The sequence below is a fragment of the Mytilus edulis genome, chromosome 10 (genome assembly GCF_963676685.1).
Source record: "Mytilus edulis chromosome 10, xbMytEdul2.2, whole genome shotgun sequence".
In the NCBI taxonomy this organism is placed as follows: Eukaryota; Metazoa; Mollusca; class Bivalvia; order Mytilida; family Mytilidae; genus Mytilus; species Mytilus edulis.
The window spans coordinates 34,724,255-34,744,682 of NC_092353.1; the positions used below are offsets into that span (position 1 = coordinate 34,724,255).

At 30.7% G+C, this 20,428-nt stretch overlaps 1 protein-coding gene across 1 annotated transcript in view; it reads right to left on the reverse strand.

Moving 5' to 3' along the window:
• LOC139492722 (uncharacterized) overlaps positions 1-20,428 on the reverse strand; it is a 108,939-nt gene that overhangs the window by 12,555 nt on the left and 75,956 nt on the right. Inside the window, exons 31-53 of the mRNA XM_071280875.1 lie at positions 18,772-18,830; positions 18,212-18,360; positions 17,594-17,845; positions 16,865-17,080; positions 16,330-16,476; positions 15,759-15,863; positions 14,494-14,588; positions 13,848-14,036; positions 12,480-12,551; positions 11,948-12,056; positions 10,690-10,809; positions 9,833-9,911; positions 9,509-9,626; positions 8,788-8,834; positions 8,240-8,363; positions 7,736-7,839; positions 7,326-7,428; positions 6,829-6,979; positions 5,859-5,928; positions 4,219-4,285; positions 3,768-3,853; positions 3,288-3,414; positions 2,656-2,697 (exon numbers count right to left, since the gene is read on the reverse strand). Coding sequence (XP_071136976.1) covers positions 2,656-2,697; positions 3,288-3,414; positions 3,768-3,853; positions 4,219-4,285; positions 5,859-5,928; positions 6,829-6,979; positions 7,326-7,428; positions 7,736-7,839; positions 8,240-8,363; positions 8,788-8,834; positions 9,509-9,626; positions 9,833-9,911; positions 10,690-10,809; positions 11,948-12,056; positions 12,480-12,551; positions 13,848-14,036; positions 14,494-14,588; positions 15,759-15,863; positions 16,330-16,476; positions 16,865-17,080; positions 17,594-17,845; positions 18,212-18,360; positions 18,772-18,830 — 2,631 coding nt within the window. The remainder of the gene's footprint in view (positions 1-2,655; positions 2,698-3,287; positions 3,415-3,767; positions 3,854-4,218; positions 4,286-5,858; positions 5,929-6,828; positions 6,980-7,325; positions 7,429-7,735; positions 7,840-8,239; positions 8,364-8,787; positions 8,835-9,508; positions 9,627-9,832; positions 9,912-10,689; positions 10,810-11,947; positions 12,057-12,479; positions 12,552-13,847; positions 14,037-14,493; positions 14,589-15,758; positions 15,864-16,329; positions 16,477-16,864; positions 17,081-17,593; positions 17,846-18,211; positions 18,361-18,771; positions 18,831-20,428) is intronic.

A 20,428-nucleotide genomic window follows, 5' to 3' on the forward strand; every position in this document is an offset into this window, starting at 1 on the left:
ATATAATCTTGAGAATATATTGAATAACGCCAAATCTGAGAATACTTTAATAGCAGTCACAGAACTACAACCACATGCAGGATTATACTCATTTAATCTTTAATAGCCTAAACTGTACAACTTTTGATCTTTTAATTCTCATAAAAAATATTTTTGATGGATGAAAGTCAGATTTCTGGTATTGATATGCTAGTATGATAAAGTATTCATTTCATATCCTCATAGTGCTCGTACATATGGGAAATAATAATTTCATACTGGGCTTGATTTTGGTAAGAATTATTTCAAAATTTAAGATACGTTTATATCATTTTTTATGTTACTATTTTCTTTAGGTGACATGTTTATGGCCTAATTTACACCTTTGATGATCACTTTATCATGGGTTCATTAGTGTTATCACTTCAATTTCGGCAATGGACATTTGAGCGCATTGACAGGACATTTGAGCGAGAAAAAAAAGGACGTTTGAGCGCCAAAGTATAGGACATTTGAGCGCCTAAATTTTAGGACATTTGAGCGAAAATAAGAATAAGCGTAGGACATTTGAGCGAAAACAAGTCTTGGATAGAGAATTGTCTTATTGGCAATCATACCACATTTTCTTACGAATATAGTTCATTAAATGAGGAGTTTACCAACAAAAAGATTAAAACATATTTTAATTGTAAAAAACAAAGCACTAAAAACAAAGCACAGTCATAAAACAGGAGTTTACCAACAAAAAGATTAAAACATCTTTTAATTGTAAACAAAGCACTAAAAACAAAGCACTGTCATAAAACATAAAACTCGGCAACGGCATTATTTACAAGTCTGTTCGGGCTTGGAACTTATATCCCAGGCTTCTGACATAAAAATCCCTCGTAATTTCCTGCTGGCAGTATTTCGAATGCAAATCCCGGAGATTCTGTTCCTTCTCCTTTTCTGTTCGGCTCTGCGGTGCATCAATGTTCAAACTCCGAATTTTTATGTAAGTCACAGATTGCAATTTGATAATAGTGTCAAGGAAAATATAAATTGATGGATGACTGTGATAGAACTGCTCGTTATAATGGGCATGAAATGATTCGGGCCCATTGTTAGTACGTTTTAACGAGGATGGAACTTCGGCCCAGAGATGAGGGGGAAATAACGATTCATCTGTTATATAAGTATCAGTCAGGTAATCTGCAAATTCTATACAAGGCTTGTCGTTAGGTACAACGGCCATAAAATCTTCTACGAAACAGTCGGCTACTTCGTCTGGAGCTAAAAAGGCTATCCCAAAAATCCCTTTAAGCCATTTACTAATGTCTGAATCAAGCTCTTTGTATTGTTGACTAAGTCCAACTTTCTGGATTTTTCGCCACCAGGCTTGGCCTAAGTGAAACCTACAGCATTTGATCTCTATAGACGGGAAAAAATCCTTCATAACTTTCATTACCCGTTCTTCAAAATCGACGTGTACTGCTTTCGGTTGAAGTGTGTGACCTTGATCGGAACATAGCTTGACAATTGAGGAAAAGCAATTCACGTAAATTTCTTCAGACTTTCCAGGAAGTAAGCAGAATACAAGAGGGACATAATTTCCTTTGTTATAGCCATGAATAGTATATAACTGTTTAAAGAACTTTGGGCAATATTTGTAAGTACCATCCATAAAAATTTCCGGCACACTGCATAAACATTCAAGATTGGTTGGACACGTAAGAATAATTATACCAGTTTGTTCATCATTAAACTGCACAAAATTTTCAAATTTATTTGACTGAATATTAATCTTCTTTAATGATTGGTGTGTTTCCTCTCTAGATTTAGGAAGTGCAGGGTGAGATTTACGCCTCTTTCTATATATAGCCTTTGAAACGCTGCCAATGTCTTCAGACTTTAGATTTGCTTCATCCATGTTCTGTAACTCTGTACGGATAATTTTTGAAGGACGTTGAGCAATATCATCATCCGCTTTTCTTTTTGATCGTAAATAGAGATCAACTTAGGATTTCACTTACATAAACCAGCCAGAACCGGTCGAATTACTCGGGTGTGAAATAAAATAAAAAATATTTATAACTAAATCTTACTTTTTTTTCTTACTTTTAAAAAAAAATCTTAATTCGTGTAAAATTATCAGGGAAAATTTCGCTCAAATGTCCTGTCTGAAAACTCAGGTAAGGTTAATATCCCGGCGCTCAAATGTCCTATGAAGTCGGCGCTCAAATGACCCTATGTGCTTTTTTCTTTTTCGCTCAAATGTCCTATGCCCTTCAATTTACAGGGGTCAATGCTTACTTTGCAATTTCCACCATTCAAAACATTTGTAACCTTCGTTTCTAAAGGCTTTAATTTTCAATTTAAAAAAAATAAAATAAAATCCACGAATTAAAAAACCCACGAACATGTAAATATTGCTCAATCCACGAAAATTGATACCCACGAATTAAAGTACTTTCACAGTATATGAAAATGTGTTGATTGAATCTGAGTAAATGCCTGATAACAAAAGGCCCATTAATTCATAGGTAGCAAGAAAAATTTAAATATCATAAACAAGAAAAATCATGATCGTCCTAAACAAACCTGAAATATTTGCTACTGCATAACACCAATCAATCAATTAAATGATCAAATCAAATAAAGTAAAGTAAATACCACAAAGTAAACTATTTAACTTACCTGTCTGTTGAAGAAACAATGGAATAAAAAGATGAAAACTCCCTGAAAAAGAATTAGTAGAGGGGTTACAAATTTAAGTTGTTATTGCATGATAAGATGCCAAACTTAAACAAGTTAGTTTATCTGTGAATCAAATCAGAGTATGTGGAAAATAAATGCCAGTTTAATATTGTAGGTTAAATTATATTATCATTTGAGTACCAAATGTACATGAAGGGAATGTCTGCATGAGCAAAGCTGAATAAATTCCAACATAATATTGACTGTCTTTAGTCATAAACATAGTTTTATCAAGCTTGAAAATTATCGATACCAAGATAGTTTACATCCATAATACCTTTAATAATGAATACTAAAATAAAATTTAGATTTTGTGTGTAAAACTACATAAATTCATTCAACAAGGGCATATTTATAACCTTACCATGTTATACTCTTTTATTTATGTCTATATTACAATGCTCAGTAGTAATTTTTCTGATTCTGAAAACTATTCATTTTATTGTAATGGAATGAACAGACTGGCTTACAGGGCTAACAAAATTGTCAGACTTGAGGGTATACATCACAATTCTTAGTTTCTTGGACAGAATAATTAATCACCTATTTTAACTTTCTACTTTTTGACTTACCTGTAATGAGTTGAATATTGCAAATAAATACTGAAACACTACTAAATCTTCATTGACAGAAAATACACCAAGCACCCATGTCACACCAAATAATGGCAATATAACACATATACTCCTCATACCAGCTCTGAAAACAAACAAAAAGAAATGAGATAAATTTACAATGAAAAAAAAAACAACAGAGCATGCCAACAAAACAAAAGTGACTAATTTTTCAGGAAAAAATTTCATCAGATGGATCTTGATATTTTTTCTGCTCTCCTGAATATTCTGGTCAAATCTCAGCTTTTATTTCAGAAACAATAAAGTCATCAAATTTCTAATAAAACCGTTTGGTCAATTTCAGTAATTTAAATGCATAAGAAAAGAAAATAATGATACTTTTATCAAACACAATATTCCTTATCAATGTTCAATCAAAATAGACACATAGTCACTCTGTACTTGTAAAATATAAATATTTGATGAATATAAACTTACTTTGCCTGCTGTTTGGCAGTTTTTGTCAACATGGAATGACTACTAAACATGGTTTTTAGCACCAGAATGAGGATGATTAAATTTATCTGAAATTATAAAATATTCATGTAGGTATCAAACATTTTTCCATAATTTTTATATAAAATTTAAAATCATATATTTACTATAATCCATAAACCTGTCTATTCTCATAACAGACCATTAAAACTTTACTAAAATGCAATATAAACAATTAAAATGCTATTACAAAATGTGTTCAAGTTATTTGAATTCAACTGTATTAATAAAAATATTCGAATACAAAGTACATTGTAAGAAATTTAAATAGTTTTTCTTAAAAAACTAAAGCTATAGTGCATTAACCCAAGTCGTTACCTTAATAAAAAAGATTCTTTAAAACATACATTATTTTTTTTGCTTTTCTTTCTAGATTTTGAGCTACAATACTTACTAATACTACAAGTAAAGCAGGACCAATAAATGCCCATAATAAACCTGACTCAAGGGTCAGCCAACAACTGAAAAAAAAGAATAACTCATATCAATCTTTTTAAGTAAAAGAGGTTGGGGTATGAGTCAATAGGACAGCAACCAAACAATGTTAAAATCAAAGAGCAGATTGCTCTGAGGGATACGATTGCCATTGTTTTCATTGACACATGTATACATGTAGCTGGATAATATTATTTTCAAAACTAATTCAACTGCACATGTAAAATGTAATTTACTTAATCTGAATAGTTACAAAATAGCCAATCCCGGATACAAGTGTATAAACAATGTACTTATTGTGTTTTATTTCTGTACTATCAATTCCAAGTTTACTTTCCACAGCAGTCACTGAGACTCAGAGTGAGAGAAGGTATTTCACTTCGTATCTTATCACCTATTTTCCTACGTTAATTCTAGGAGGAACCCCATTCCTAACTCTTTAAATATTTAATTTCCTTTGGGTCAGTGGGCATGCATGACTCCTTTCCGTACACATTCCTTGGTTTAAATTGCTATCGTTTTTAATATAATACGACGTTTATCGACAGAAGGAGTTATTCTTTCTCGACGTATTTTGATTCAGAATTGACGGAAGTTACTTCAGGAAGGGAGACGACTTGAAACGATAATATGGAAGACTCCATTTCGGCTGAAGGGGTGTTGTTGTTACACCTCTACGATGTGGACTACATTTATTTTAATTTAAATGATGCATATGATTTAAAATTATGCAACAACAATAACCCTCAATAGCAGACATAAATAGTAAGGATCCCCTGAGATTCAAATTAATCTATGGAGTAGGGAATCCAGAGCAACCATTCAATCTGATACCCCTTGAAGTCAAGAAAACTATACACATGCGCATAATTACCTAAACAAACCCTGGAGCAAGAACCTATTTAATATATTAAATGTTAATTAAACAACCTAGATGGTTCTCTATTTCTTTATGGAAGTACAATATCAAATATCAGTTTCATAATGGTGACATATAAGAAAAACTTCACTTCAGTTCTTATATGACAGAAATAGATTTATCGGAATTCAGAGAACTCTCACATTTTTATCAAAACTGGGGAATTCCCTCTGACGTGTTTCTAAATTTATAAAAACACTAAATATAAATACTGCTTAATTCTGTTTTTCCGTGTTGTTAAAAACACGCATATAAGTCAAGGGAAATATCAAACATGAAGATTATGAAAAGAACATAATAGAAAAGTTGTTTAAGTTCAATCCTTTTATTTGTTTTTACCTTTTAAAGCAAGACAATCATAAGAATCTGAGACGTTCCTTAATGTTTAGAATAAAACGGTTGACGTGAGGGCATGGCTCTGAGCCAATGGTAAAAGTCTACAGATTGCTTGATAGCAAAAAATCGTATCCCAAAAACAATTAACAACATCTATGAATAAAAATAGTTCTTAAACATGTACATCAATCAAACATCTATATAATACTGTAAATTCTTAAAACTTTTGCAATCATTCATAAATGTAATTATTGTGGGAATTGACAAAAATGTGAGGTTAAAATTATTGCTTATTAAGAAAATACAACATACAAATGAACAACTCTTCATTCATTAAAACTTACAATTTTGAGTTTCCATAACCTTCTAACTTGGTAGCACCCATAGAAATAGCAACTATAATAACTGGTATAACTAAAAAGAAAATTTGCTGGATAAGAATTTATAAATAGAAAATTTCAAAGACTTGTTAAACACAGTGATGAATATATAATAAAGAATGTTTTACAAATCTGAAAATAACACATTCTCTTGTGTTTATTTCAGGTTCTTTTATAGCTGACTATGTGCTATGAGCATTGCTCATTGTTGAAGGCCATTATAAGGTGACCTTTAGTTGTTGATTTCTGTGTCATTTGGCCTATTGTTGAGAGTTGTCTCATTGGCAATCCTACCACATCTTCTTTTTATAATTAAAGATGAATTGATAACAAACTGTAGGAAAATAACAATTTGTTCTCATCAGATATTTATATGCCTTTCTCTAAACTCTTGAACATACATGGTCAATGAATAAAAATCAAACTACAACAAATTAATTGATGTAAGTATTAAAGAATGTCATCTTGTTGATGTTTGTTAAATCTAAAGATGAATTTTGTTTGTTTAACTTTTAATGGAAAATATTTTATGCATTTTCTGGATAAGAACAATTAATACAACAAAAAGGTAAGCTCTGCAAAGTTCATATAACCATGTCACCCTTTGAGGTTATGTTGGGTTTTTTTTACCCATCTTTGATCACCATTGAGCAACAAGATTAAAAACAGCAATAAAAATATCTTCCCTGGCCTCATGGTTATTTCAAAAGATCTCAAAACAATTTTTTAACAAAATTTTGTTCATTCTAAGAAAACTAAAGGAAGGGATTATTTTTTAAAACCTTGAATATTTTATTAGAAGTCATGACCTAAATTCCAATTACAATTTCAGTAAATGACAATACAGAATATATGACAGTTTCTCAAACCTTGGATTTTAATATTTCACGTAGTATCTAGATCACATGTGCATCCGTTGTTATATACTACTTACTCCAGCAGACAGGAATCAACCAGTGAACTCGAGATCGTGTTGAGAAGACATACAGAACACAAAAGGCAACCTCTATACCCTCCGCTAACATCAGAAGAAAATCTACCAGGAAGATATAATGTAGGAGCACTGCCATCCCTGTACATAAATCCTGAAAATATATGAAATCAAATTTATTTTTATAGTCATTTTCTGACAAAAAGAAGAACTGATTTGTACTTGGGGTAGGACACACACATGTAGAAAGAAATGATTAAGTTTGAAGGGAGAGGAAGAACATGTAAATCAAGACAAAGAAAGCAAAAACATCTAAAATAACAACGTTACAAAAGCTGCCTTGAGTCAGATTTCATTTGAGCAATCTTTTCTAAAATATAAAATCTACGATTTATTTACTGGTATCAATACAAATATAACATTCATCAGTATTCAACTTGGTTAGTAAATCTGAAATCAATCTCCCGTTTAGTCCTCACATTTACATTCCTAAAGCTTACCTTATTCTCTGTCTGTGTAACACCAACCAAGAACAAGGTATAAGATAGGATCAAAGCAACACACAAGTTCACAAGTATGGTGGATCTATCACTCTTTAAATATCTGAAAAAGAACAGTATTAATTTCAAGTGTGGTTGACGAGCAATTTGTTTAATAAAAGAGTTCCAATTTTACTTACACTGCAGTTATTTTAAATAGTATATTATATACTTCAAGATATTAAATGTCAAGAATTCTAATTTTTGAAACTTTTTTAAAGTTTTTATTAATATGCACCTAAAATTACAATGAATGCTTAACTTGAAGCTACGTTATCTAATGCTGAAAATTCATTAACTAACCATATTCTTCAACCTTAACAATGTATGGTACTGTTGATTAATCCCAACCCTGACACTAATATACTAACCTCCAAAATACAATGTATATAATAACTGTGACCAGCAGAAACAGGAGGGAAATAGCACAGCCTACTGCTGATATAATACTCAGTGCTAAAATATCTGCTGGTGGCTGAAATATAACAAAAATATGCATCATGATGTCTCAGTATATAAAGTGTTACTTCACAAATAAAAGGTAATAATAGTTTACAAAATGTTACAATTGTCAATCCTTTTTCATAATACAAATCAATAAAAATACTGAGGAAATCAAGAGAACTCAAAATGAAGCAAGACAGAGTAAAGCTGGATATAACGAGTCTGACCTTACAGATTAAATGAATTATACATATTACTCAATTTACAAATTGAACAAAATGTTAAACATTATTTCTGCATGATTTCCCCATATAATATGTAATGCTGGTCATTCTTATTGTTTTACTTCAGGTAATAACAGACATGTCAATAAATAAAAAAGAAGATGACAAAAAAACAGAAAGGTCTTAAAGGCTTGTTATATAACTTACTGTTTTTCCTGGACTCATTAAAACAGCAAAATTAGTTGTGTGGTCATATTCACAAGTGGCAGCTAAATCAGTGCTCTTTACTAGTCTAGCACCAACTGTTGACCAAGCTCCATTTGGTGTGTTCCTTTAATAGAATAAATCTATTTATATGACTTAAATAAAGAGCAAATTGGATTAAAATTCTAAGAAAAAAAAAATTAATAAAAAAATCAATTTAAAAAACAGTGAACTTTTCGTGAAAAATTTAGTTTATAAAATCTTTACGATAAAAAAAATTAGTCTAAATTAATAAATGATGTTGAAAATTCATTAAACATGTTTCTGGCTTTTATGCAGTTATCATAATCAAAGTGCAGAGATGTTTCCTGATCTCTTCCTCCATTTCTCTTTGTGTAACGTTGTGTTTTGTCTTCAGAACATCTTTTATCGTCCTATTGAATTTCACAAACCAATTATGCATCAAGATAATAAAGCTTTTCTAGTTTATAATGAAAGCTTTGGTAAAGAAATTTTGTATACTTCGTATATAATCGTTTATTTATACTCACAGCACACTGAAATCCCAAAATGCACAAATAGGACTGGAATAATTAACCTGTAAGGAAAAGGTTTCATGAGCATTTATCTAAATGGTTTTAATTGAAAAACTTGTATGAAGATTCATGGCAATGTGTTACAATAATATTTAAGGAATGACTGTAATATTTTTTCTGTCTATGAAGAAATAACATAAAAAATTTGGTGCACACTGAATAACGCACGTAGCAACAAAATGATAACAAAATAATGTCAGCCAATCAGAAGACGTGTTACATCCAAAATTAAATTATTCATATATAATATGTATCAAAGTTATTATAAACATTTGTCATGCAAGGGTCTTTATAGCTAACGATATGGTCTGTGTTTTGCTCATTGTTGAAGGCCATACAGTGATTATAACTGCTTATATCTTTATCATTTGGTCGAGGGTTGATACTTGACTCCTTAGCAATCAAACCACATCTTATTTTCATAAATTTCTAGTTACCAATATGTATCTCTTTGGTGGGAAAAAAAATTTACAAAAATATTGCACTCCTTGGAAATTTCAGTTTGAATGGTCCCTTATCAAATGGCATTATCAAAATCTGAAACACATAAATGAATCGAAAACCACTGTCATATTCCTGACTTTGTACATGTGCATAATGGTGAATTAAATCTGGTTTAATAGCTAGCTAACCTTTCACATGACTGTATGAGAAACATATAAATTCAACAACTTACAGATAAATACTCAAATTCTGCAATCAATGGCGAGTTGAGTTTAGAAGGAGCAGGTTCTATGGAGAAATCTATAACTACTGAGTTCACATCATAGCTACTATTGACCAGCCTCACTCCTCTGGAAAATAAAGCAAATGCGAGATAAAAACACAATTTTTGGTGACAGAAAAGACTTCATAAAGTTTTTAGATAAAATATCATAACATTGAAGTTTTAATTGATGAGGCCTAAAACAATATATTTATTCTCATAAGCTAAATATGTAAGAAAATTTGTACATGTTTTAATACTATAACAATATAATTACTACCAACTTTAACCTACCCATCAACCAATAAATACTGGTGGAAAAGGTCAGAAATATTCCTATAGTATGTACTACTGTATCCTATTGGCTGCTGACCTACAACATGTCAAATAAAAAAATAATTACTGTAAATTCAGAAATTATTGCGAGGTTTTTATTATTGCGAAAAATGTGACAGAGTTGTAAACGCAATAAATTAAACTCGCATTTTGAAATATTTTATATGTATTAAACAGACTTTTTCTCAAAATCTCAAAAATTAAAATCGCATTTAAGTTTAAAATGACAAAATCGCAAAAATAAATGCATGCAATAATTTCTAAATTTACAGTACTGTAAATTAAGAAATTAATGTGTTCATTTATTTTTGTGATTTTTGAAGAATGGAAAAAAAATGTGGGATTAACTATTGTGATTTCAGGTAAATCTGAATACAGATATATGTATTAAATATCAAAATGTGAGTTCTGATTAATGTGATACTCAACCAGTTGCAATGTTCCCATCAATATAAACTTGCAATTATTTCTGTACTAAATACAGTAGTACTAACAGTTCAACATATGTCTAATAGAGCATTCGTTTTCACGAGACAAATAGTACTAATAGTTCTAAAATGGTAGGATTTTGCACGGTCTGATAGCTCAAAATGTTTTAGATTCTTCAATTTTTTACTTTAATTATACTTCAGTCAGTCCCATGTTTTCTATGCATAAATCTACTTTATTCTCTATTAACCTTACTCTGCTTTAAATTTTTTTTTTTTCAATAATGAGACTTTTAACCTGTACTCAACTTAATTTCAGTTTCCTTTTTTTTTTTTTTTTATTAATATTGATTTGATATTCATAACAATTTATGACTAAGTACTTACTACCAAGAGTAGCTTTGTTTAACTTGATTTTGGTAGTAGATTGTGTTACCCATGATGGTAAAGACTGGGATGTATCTGGGAATATCACATCCTTGTTCTGAACCTTCCCAACTTGTACAACTGAAATGGAATTATTCTCATTAAGTCAAATTAAAAGCATGCAACACATTTTTCATTATTGGAAATGAAAAAGTCAATCAGTTTGAAAATAAATTCATCACAAGGAAAAGTTCAAAATTTTTATGATGAGGGAGAAAAATTAACATTCACACTTTACACATTAGAAACCATCCTCATATTCCAATATGTTTTAATTTATGATATAAACCATAATGGCTGATCAACTTTCTATATTTCATGAATGATCAACTTTCTATATTTCATGAATGATCAACATTCTATATTTCATGAATGATCAACTTTTTATTAGTTGTTCTAATCAAAGCTCTACATTTTGTTTGTTTTGTATATGCGACTTTTTGTATTTCTTTTGTTCTTATAACTTGACTCTGTACTTTAAAAGATCCCGTCAGTATGATATTGTTCTATTATATGTCATTATGATATATTTTGATATATTTATAATATGAATTACTATATACGTTGAACCACAAATGTCAAAATCATTCAATCGCATAGTGGAATTAACTATTTGTGGATTCTTATAAATTCTATATATAACTTTTGGACTAGTTTAAATCTCGGTCTATTTCTGAAATTTATTCTTACATACTTTTGATTTTTTAACCCTGTATGCTAACATTGCCTATGTTAAATTTTAAAATCGTTTGTATGCACATTGAACGACAAATCTATGTGACGTATAAAATTTTCTGACTTCAGACACACAAATCAATGAATGTGTTTGTAGATAGATGTTTTTGTGTTCTGTTAAATTGTTTCTTTTAAAATTGTTATACCATGATGACTGATGTACCCATATTTTGACTATTTTATTTATTGTGTCTGTTCATTTAACGCATCAATGTAAATATAACGGAATTTGATGAGACTGTCATCAAAGTGAGACGGTTAGCGCTATAGAACCATTTTCTACATTTGAAAATACATGTACCAAGTCAGGAATATGACAGTTCTTGTCCATTCGTTTTTGATACGTTTTGTTTTTTGATTTTGCCATGTGATTATGGACTTTCCGAATTGATTTTCCTCTTAGTTCAGTACTTTTGTGATTTTACTTTCTTGTTATTCTGTTCTACATATATTGTTTAGTTGTTTCTATAGTAATGGTTCTTACTTATGTTGTCCTTCTGTACAAGTTTGGTAAATACACTGTTATCTACATGAGTATAAGCTTTGGAGTAGGTTGTTACTGCTTTGACCACTCTACTGATGCCAACCAAATTCTACAAGGGAGATAATCTGGCATTAACTTGAAACTATTTTAACAACATGGAATAGTATTTCAATGAAGTCACTGTAATACAATAAGGGAACTTTTTTTGCAATTAAAAACAATAAAATCATCTTTATTGATAAGTATTTGTTTCTGTAAACATGGTAAATTCTTCAGATAATAATTATATATTTTGAAAATTTCTTAATATCAAACTGCTTTTATGCTGTGATGGAACTAATTTAGCATTTTACCTTTAACTCTTGTCAATGTATTTTCAATCAATGTTAAAAATAACATTTTTTACAAAAACAATTTGATTTAGTATAAATGTATTGTCTTGTAATGTAAATTACTTTCCAAACAAATGCTTGTCATTCCAATTTCATATTGTTGACATTCAATTATAATAAAATTATTTCTAGAATGATACCTGTTGTCTTAACTGTTCCCATCTTGGTTTGTATTTCTCGTTCAGGAGATTATCACAACAGGAAACAAAATCCTAAAAAAGTGAAGCAGGCTTGTATCAAAATATAGGTAACTAGATGTGTCAAAGCGACACTAATGGCCCTGTCTCAAAAAGTTGAAAAATCTGCAATTTCAATAACACATGTGGACACAAACATGATGGTTGTCTCACATATAAAAAATCAGCTGAAAATCTTAAGGCAAATAGAAAAATGTCCATATAACTGTGATTTTCAACAATTTTCAAAGTAATGTAAACCCTTAATTTTGGCAAAAAAAAAGTGGAGCAGAACGAAACTTAAACTTGATCTGTAACTCATCATGGTTAGCTCTCATACCAAGACTCAGCCCAATATCTGAAAGCGTTCAGAAAAAAAGTCTGTATAATGGTTTGTTGCGGAATGATTGAATGACGGAATTCCGGAATTACTGAATTACATAACTACGAAATTACGTACAAGGGTAAAACTATATGTCACCAACAACTTTGTTGCGGGGCCATAACAAATACAGTATTGAAATAAATCAACTATAAATATTGATTTGCATAAAAATTTATTAATATAATGCCTGGATATTTAATCATGTATACCATACATAATCCTAATGTAGGTGTTCTCTCTCTACTACTCAAGTTGAAATTAAAGAATCATAATGAGTGCGCTCACATACCCTAGGCCCAAACATTGTCACTGGGCAAAAAAGAACAGGACTGATGAGCTGTAGTATACTGAGGACAATAAGTTCAAGGGGCATAACTCCTAGAAAAAGAATTGAATCATAATTTCCTGTCTGTAAGCACATCAACATAGTATGTCAGTATCATATATAAAGTTTCATGAAATTCTGTTGTGTGGTTTCTGAGGATTTGCAATGACCAGATCATGATTGACTAACATACAGTCAGACAGGCAAAGGGACAGGTAGACAGCTCAAGGTAGTATTTAACACTACAGGGAGATAACTCTGTAAAGTCAGCTTAACGTTTTAATTACGTTGTGTTGTACAAGGAATATGAAGCTTCTCAATGATCAAAATTGGTGTTTGTCAAATTGCTATATAACCAGTGTAATTTTTCTGACAAAACGGTTGGTTCAATTTTTTTTAATTTTTTACATTTTTGTAATACTTTGACAAAATTTTATGAAAATTAAACAAGCCAAATTAATTTTAGTGAAAGTGTTAGGTACCACCTTAAAAGAACATTATACTCAGCACAAAAATTGCTTGGGGTATAATAAGTTATACACAATGTTTTCCTTGTACATGGACATCTATCATATATTATCTTAACCTGCTTGGTTAATTCCAACATTACCAAAATACCTACATCTAACTGATCTACAGCAAGAGAGTCTGTCCTTTCAGAAGCATGGTCAGCTACATTATCTAAGGTGGACGATGACACTTCAAGGTCACCAGAGGTCAGTTCTCCATAGTTATCTGATGTCAGAGTGGTCATGGTCTGCAGAATGTTATCTACATCAGCAACTTCTACTCCATTCTTTAAATTGTCAGACTGATGAAAAAAGGAACATTAAACAACTTGAAACAAGACAAAATATATATAAGAAGATGTGGAATGATTGCCAATGACAACTCTCCATCTGATTCATAATTGTAAAAGTAAACCAACATTGGGCCTTGAATTAGGGCATGCTTTGTAAGTTTTGGATGTGACATTTCACATAAACAACATGTTTAAAATAAAAACCCTTAATTTTTTTTGTGTTTTGCATAGAAATCACAATCAAGTATATAATACATGTTGGAAAAAGAATTTAAAAATTAGCATAAGTTTGCTTAGACAAATAATGAAAACACGTCTCAATATCTAGATTTTTACTTACTAATATTTCTTATTTCTTATTGTATGACAGTCCACAATAAATGTGAGAAACGAGCAATAGCTTCAAAGCCATTACAGATTGTCAAAAAACTTTATTGATTAGAACAAAAGAAAATATTATTAATACCTGCTCATTGACTTCCTGTAGATCAATTCTGACACATCTGCTATAATCAGGATCTTCCCAAATACCATCTTTCATACAGAACCTAGATACTGTTCCTATATAAATATAATATCATTTTAAAATTTTGACTTTTAAATCATAATCTTCTTGTCTGCGTTTTGTTAAAGAATATTCTAAGTATTGAGCAGTTTTTCGAGGATATTCTGACAATAATAAATTTAACTTTTCACTGTTATTCAAATTTAAGACGGTTTCACTAAGTCCAGAGAATAATTTATTACGTAGTCCATTGTAAAATTGGCATTCAATCAGAAAGTGTAGTTCATTTTCAACATGTCCGGAATCGCACATTCTACATATCCGTTGGTATTCTGGCTCACCAACAAAACGTCCTGTTTCTAATCTTAGCGGAAGAATGCCACATCTAAACTGGGCCAGTACCGATCTTTCTCTACGTTTTAAATTTTGTTTAACATATGTTTCTGTTGAATATGTAGATTTAAAAGTTCTATATGTACGAAGTTTCGGAAAGTTAGATAAGTTCGTATGCCATTTTGTTGCACATATATCCATAAGATTGTTTCTGACGCTAGTAACATCATATTTTAGCATTTGTTGAAAGTTATCATCCATACCAACTAAAGACATTATTGTTCTTACACTAGTTGACCAATTGATACAATAATTCATAAAGATAGAAATAAATTTATTTCAAAAAATATTGTCAAACAGTAAGTAGGTGTCTGACAGATCTGAAAACAAGAATGTGTCTATAGTAAATGAATGCCTCACTCGCACTGTAATTTTCTATGTTCAGTGGACCTCGAAATTGGGATAAAAACTATAATTTGGCATTAAAATTAGAGAGATCATACCATTGGGAACATGTGTACTAAGTTTCAAATTGATTGGACTTAAACTTCAACAAAAATTACCTTGACCTGAAAAAGGTTAACCTGAAGGGGGACAGACAGATGGATGGGTGAATAAACAAACCAAAGAACAGACGCACAGACCCAAAATACAATGCCCATAAATGGCCCATAAAAAACTTTTAAATTTCTACTTAACACGGTCAAGCTACTGATCAAATATGAAGTCATTCTGTTTAGAAATGTCTGATGGAAATATTTGTTTAAAGAATGGACAAATGGAAGAATGGATAGACATACATGTATAAGTCAAAGTCAACAGAGCCCCTTTCTCATAAACTACAGGTATAACAGACGAATAAGTAACATAACTATTCTAACTGCTAAACCTACCTGTTTTATCCCCAGTACATGGAACAATTACTTCAGTGTCACCAATTGTACCGTTCCATCTTTTACCATAAATGTCAATGTCTGTGGGGCAATACTTGTAAGAAACTGTAAAATATCAAAGTTATTGTAAGAAAAAGTACAAAATCATATTCACCAACAATAAGTCAAATTTCAACAAAATAAATCAGACTTTTTTTACTTCAAAGTTTATAATCTGCCAATTTTTTAGCTGCATCTAGTCTACTTCATTGTGTTAAATAGCTTTCTTTGTATAAAGGATATAAAAAAAGCTGAAAAATAGAGTTGTTTACAATTGTCAAAAAATTAGTAAATAGAATAAAAGGTCAAAGGATTGATTTCCTTTTTATTTCTCATCTGTATACATACAGCCAGACTAGATAAAAGTTATATCAGGTATCTCAAGTCAGTTTTCCAGTACCCATCACATTCATTCCATACCAATGATTAGTTTAATACCCCCTACCCTCTACTGTATAATTTTAAGCTGCTGTAGCCTCTATCCCTGTCTCGCTACATTTACAGCTAAACTCATAAAGATCTGTTTACTTACTGCCAGACTGGATAACAGTAATAGTAGTTGTAGCCTGTTTCCCTGTCCCAGCCACATTCACTCCCAAACAACTGTAACTGATGGAGGTCTGTATGCTGGAGATTTTCAACACATGATAAGTGAAGTTGGCACGATCAATTATTTCATCTATATAACATAAAAATTTAAAGAACAATTTAACAATCACTATGTGTATAAAAGGAGATGTCAAGTCAATAAGACTGCAGTCAAAGAACACCAATGATTTCAGGTCGTTATGTTTTCTTTTTCCATCCAATCTCATTTTTGTTCTTCAATTTAGTCATTTTTTAAACCCATAAAATAAACTTTTAAATGATTTGAATTATCTTTTTAAATGACCTAATGACTTAATAACCAGAAAGTTAAAATTCTGGTTGATTTTAACACAAAGTTGATGTCATAAAGATTTTCATTTGATTCATTTGATTGTTTTAATTTTAATATAAAAATTTCCCACATATTTTAAAATTGCATTTTAATAAATGCTCAGTAAACATATGTCAAGAAATATTACCTGGTCCACCGTTAAAACTTTCTCCATTTTTGTGCCAGGTAATTGATGAAGGTGTTCCGTAAGTCTCTACCACCTGACAGTTAATGTTAATGGAATCTCCCTGGTGTACTGTGGTCGTCATTGGTGATATAGTCACAATAGGTTTACCAATTACAGCAACATCTATCGTCCAATCAGATTGAAGTCTTCCATCACTTATGTGACAAGATATATTTCCTGTCAATTAGAAAAGAACATCAATAAACTAGCAAAATCCTATGATCCAACATTGTAAAGCAAGTAAATATATTGCAAAAGCATACTTTGTTGAAAGACAGTAGAATGAAACCCTGAAACATTTATTTTTGTTTATGTTTATAAGGTGTGTCAACTTATTTTTTTTGTGGGATATTCGATGAATAATATTGGTGTATGTAGTAACAAAGATAAATTTTCAGTTTAAAAAAAATAACTGCTGTCAGAAGAACATGGCATCACTTATACATTAATCTATAAAATATTTGAAAAGATTTTCTCAGTTCTAGAAAATACAAATCTGATTTTCACAATAAGTGCGAGAATCGGTTTTTTAAACAAAATTACATAAATATAGGATTGTATTCAGGCATAAATGCTGCTGGGATTTGGTTTTTTTTTAACATCTTTTCATTTAGCTAAAAGAACCAAGTTTTACGATATATCTCCTAGCAATATGCGATTTTAAAAATATTTTTAGTAACTAATCTGAACCTGTATCTCCTGTATGCATTGGGTTGACCTTTAATTGATATTGCCTTCTCCCTGGGTACTGTGGATCATCAGGTAATGTCTCTGTCCTCCATCGTGAAGCTGTTGTTGGATTTATTACAGCATTCTTTAGTTTCCAGGTAATACCTACATTCCCTACCTGACCAATGATATCAGCTGAGCAGGTAAATGTTACACTGGTATCCTGGTAGTAATTACCAACAACAGATATACCAGTCACTCTAACATATCCATCTGAAAGATATATGGTTTAGTAAATGTGGGAAAATGTATGGAAACTCATACTTCACAATAAAAATGTATGCACATCTTCTTAGAGTTGTATTTCTTCAAGAAGAACATTTAAAAACTCAGATTTTGTCATAATTGCTGACATTATATTTGTATCACTTGATGCACACCAAATATTAGACAATTTGTGTTGACCTTCAAATAATCTATGTTGACCTTCAAAACCACCATCATTCATACTTACTTCACTGTGTAAAACAAATATCCAACAATATCATTTGGACTCTGGTGGTTGGTTGTCTCATTGAGAATCATATTACACCCTCTTATTTTACTATTTGAATTAATTATCACTAAGATAGTATGTACCCCCATTTCCAATGATAACATAAGTAGGATCTACAGACATCTGACCAACGAATCCTGTGGACACTGTCTGTCGTATAGAATTAGAGGTTCCTGCTACTGTACCGGTCTGGTTCACAGTCACTAATGAGTCAACTATTACACTGCCTCTTCTGAAAAAATATAGATTTCATATCTATGGTGAGAAAAAGGGAAAATATCTAAGACATAGGACAATCTAACTTCTTTAGTATATGACAGATTCAGGCAATTCAACGGCAAAAATAAAAGAGAAAAAACCCTGAATGCACTTTTAAAAATACCATTACTTAACAATTTGATATTCAAAACGTATGAAAGAAATTCAATGAAGTCTTGAATTAATATTTACATAGTGTTTGTTTTATTCTAAAGTTAAAACATGATATATAAAGGTGTTTTCATTTTTATCCTTGTCCATGTCTTTCAATCAAGTATTTCAAATTAAAAATTTAGGTAATGCCTTGAGAGTTCACATAACACCTTTTACAAAAGGCCAAGTTTTCCTGATGTTACTGGGGTTAAGTCAGATACTACTTCCTTACCTGAACATCATCACAGAAACAGAAACAAAACCTGGAGTTCTGTTCAGAACAAAGGCCATCTGTAAAATGTGTAAACAATAATATTGTTACAAGTTTATTGAAAAGTGTAAACCAATAAATATCACATGTCATTGAAACATAATATATTTTCAATAAAAAAAATATTTTCATTTGTTATCTTTTTGCTATTCTAATATGATGGGCTTCTTTCACTTTCTGAATAATCCCATGCTCTAAATCAAAAAAATTTGTTTGCACATGCGTATAATTAAATACTGCAGAATAATGAATTTTATCAAATTGGCATGCATTTAATATAATTCATAATAACTTAAAACATTTCCAAACTCTTAAATGATGCACATTTTTTTACTAATTCATTTGTTATGACTGGAATGTGTTGCAATTGGAAATTGACATATTTGACCTAGATATGACAACCGTTCATGCTCGTTGTTCATTTAAACTCTTTTCACTGAAAAATCACATCGCCAGTCGTTTGCTTGTTTACATACAAAAAAAGGGAGGTTCATGGAAGAGCCTATACAAACGTTCTACACTTATATACATCGGAAATAGAAATACCCTTAATTAATCTAATCAGAATCGAAATAATGGATGCAAGCTTTACTTTATTGTAGTTTTAACATGGGTAGGCATTATATTCATGTTATTCTAGCCCTCACTATCGCTCGGGCAAAAATAATCATGAATAGTATGCCTAGCCATGTTAAAACTACAATAAAGTATAGCTTGCATCAATTATTTCTTAAATTAAACATACAAACAAAATATTAAATAAATCTGTTTCTTAAACAAGATTGTAAATTATTTTTTTTTAACCAGTATTGCTAACAGATCATCTGTAAAGGAATTTACAATATGAAAATGATAAAACATTGATGTTTTGCAAAACAAAAAAAATGAGTTAAAATCTTTCACTTAAGGTGTAACACCACTAATTCAGGCCCGGCCAGAAAGCACATACCAGAAAGTAGTACATATTTAACACAAAATAGTTCCTACGCATGGACATAACTTTCAATATATTTAGAATATTTTATCAATTTTGGTATCAAATGAAAGCTGCATGACTGGTGATCATTGCAGAACAATTTTTGACTGATAAATTTGAATAATAAAAAAATGGCATGAAATTTAAAAAGGAAGGTACATTTTGCCTTTTTGTCAGATCGGAAGTACCTGTTTTGGTACATCCGAAGTTCCGGGAACCAGTTCTTTCTTATATGCAATGTAAGGTACGTTGATTTTTTCAGTACAGGACACCAGAAGGTGTTGCTTTGACATGCAATGATTGTCACTTTATTTGAACTTAAGATAAAAGAGCTGTGAGCACTCGAAATTGAGGAATTTAACATAGAAAGCAATGGGGCCATTAATTAGTGGTGTACTTCCTTAAGGAGGTAGACCTAGGTTAAGGGAAATAACTCTTAAAATCATCAGTACGTTTGTGTCAACCATTTTTAAAAATATATTCTAAGCTTCTAGGTTACATAGATTATTTTCAATCTGTTTCAGGTAAATGCTTAAAATACATTGATGAACTGGACTTTTACAAATGCTTAACTGATTTAAAGAGTTATCTCCCTGAACCAAGGTCTACCCCCTTAATTGGAAACAAAATCTAATAATGAAA